Source organism: Myotis davidii, unplaced genomic scaffold (genome assembly GCF_000327345.1).
Source record: "Myotis davidii unplaced genomic scaffold, ASM32734v1 scaffold370, whole genome shotgun sequence".
NCBI classification, from domain to species: Eukaryota; Metazoa; Chordata; class Mammalia; order Chiroptera; family Vespertilionidae; genus Myotis; species Myotis davidii.
The window spans coordinates 1,865,601-1,866,176 of record NW_006288615.1 but is presented as its reverse complement, the minus strand read 5'-3'; the positions used below and the strand labels follow the sequence as shown (position 1 = coordinate 1,866,176).

General features: G+C 50.7%; 3 protein-coding genes across 4 annotated transcripts in view; all 3 read right to left on the bottom strand.

The window, feature by feature from the left end:
- The window catches only part of LOC102752361 (nuclear body protein SP140-like protein), a 15,734-nt gene extending 15,245 nt beyond the window's left edge, over window positions 1–489 (bottom strand). Inside the window, exon 1 of the mRNA XM_015561859.1 lies at window positions 349–489. Within this exon, the coding sequence (XP_015417345.1) occupies window positions 349–380 (32 nt within the window). The 5' untranslated portion in view covers window positions 381–489. The remainder of the gene's footprint in view (window positions 1–348) is intronic.
- Window positions 1–576, bottom strand: part of LOC102752939 (nuclear autoantigen Sp-100-like) — a 259,961-nt gene that overhangs the window by 164,524 nt on the left and 94,861 nt on the right. The window lies entirely within an intron of this gene.
- LOC107182594 (nuclear body protein SP140-like protein) overlaps window positions 1–576 on the bottom strand; it is a 45,012-nt gene that overhangs the window by 30,258 nt on the left and 14,178 nt on the right. The window lies entirely within an intron of this gene.

Below are 576 nucleotides of genomic sequence, written 5' to 3'. Positions count from 1 at the left end.
TGAAGGAGAGGGAGCCCCGAGGGAAACCAGAAGGTTCATAGGTCATGAGAAAATAAATCGCTGTCTCAAAGCATCAGAAAGGACAGCTGAGTCCTCATGGGCTGTCAGTTGAGCAGTAGCTGTAAGATGAGTCCTCTGGGTGGTGAAAGCTACACTCACACCAGCAGCTGTCCCTCTGCAGTTTAAAGATCCAATTTTCCCACTTGTATTCCTGTATTCCATTACATTCCACATAAGTGTCCTTGTAGAGCAGGACTGAGGTCAAAGTTTAGACGAGTGTCTAATGATACACACTAAAGCATCAGCACAGCCAGAGAGAAGATTGAAGGTAGGGAGACAGAGACTGACCTGGTGCTGAGGTCGCTGCCCACACTGGCCATCTTCCTGCCCTGGGCCCTGCCTGGACCTCTGATCCTTCCAGTCTCCCCAGCCTAGGCTCACTGTGGCTGCAAAGCCCTGAGCAAGAAGTGAGTGAACTCACCCTGGGAGGGCTCCACCCAAATGGGGAAAAGAGAAGTGAAAGTAATTTTCTGAGTGTTTTCAGACACTGTCACCCTCCTTCTGCAGCCCCACAGT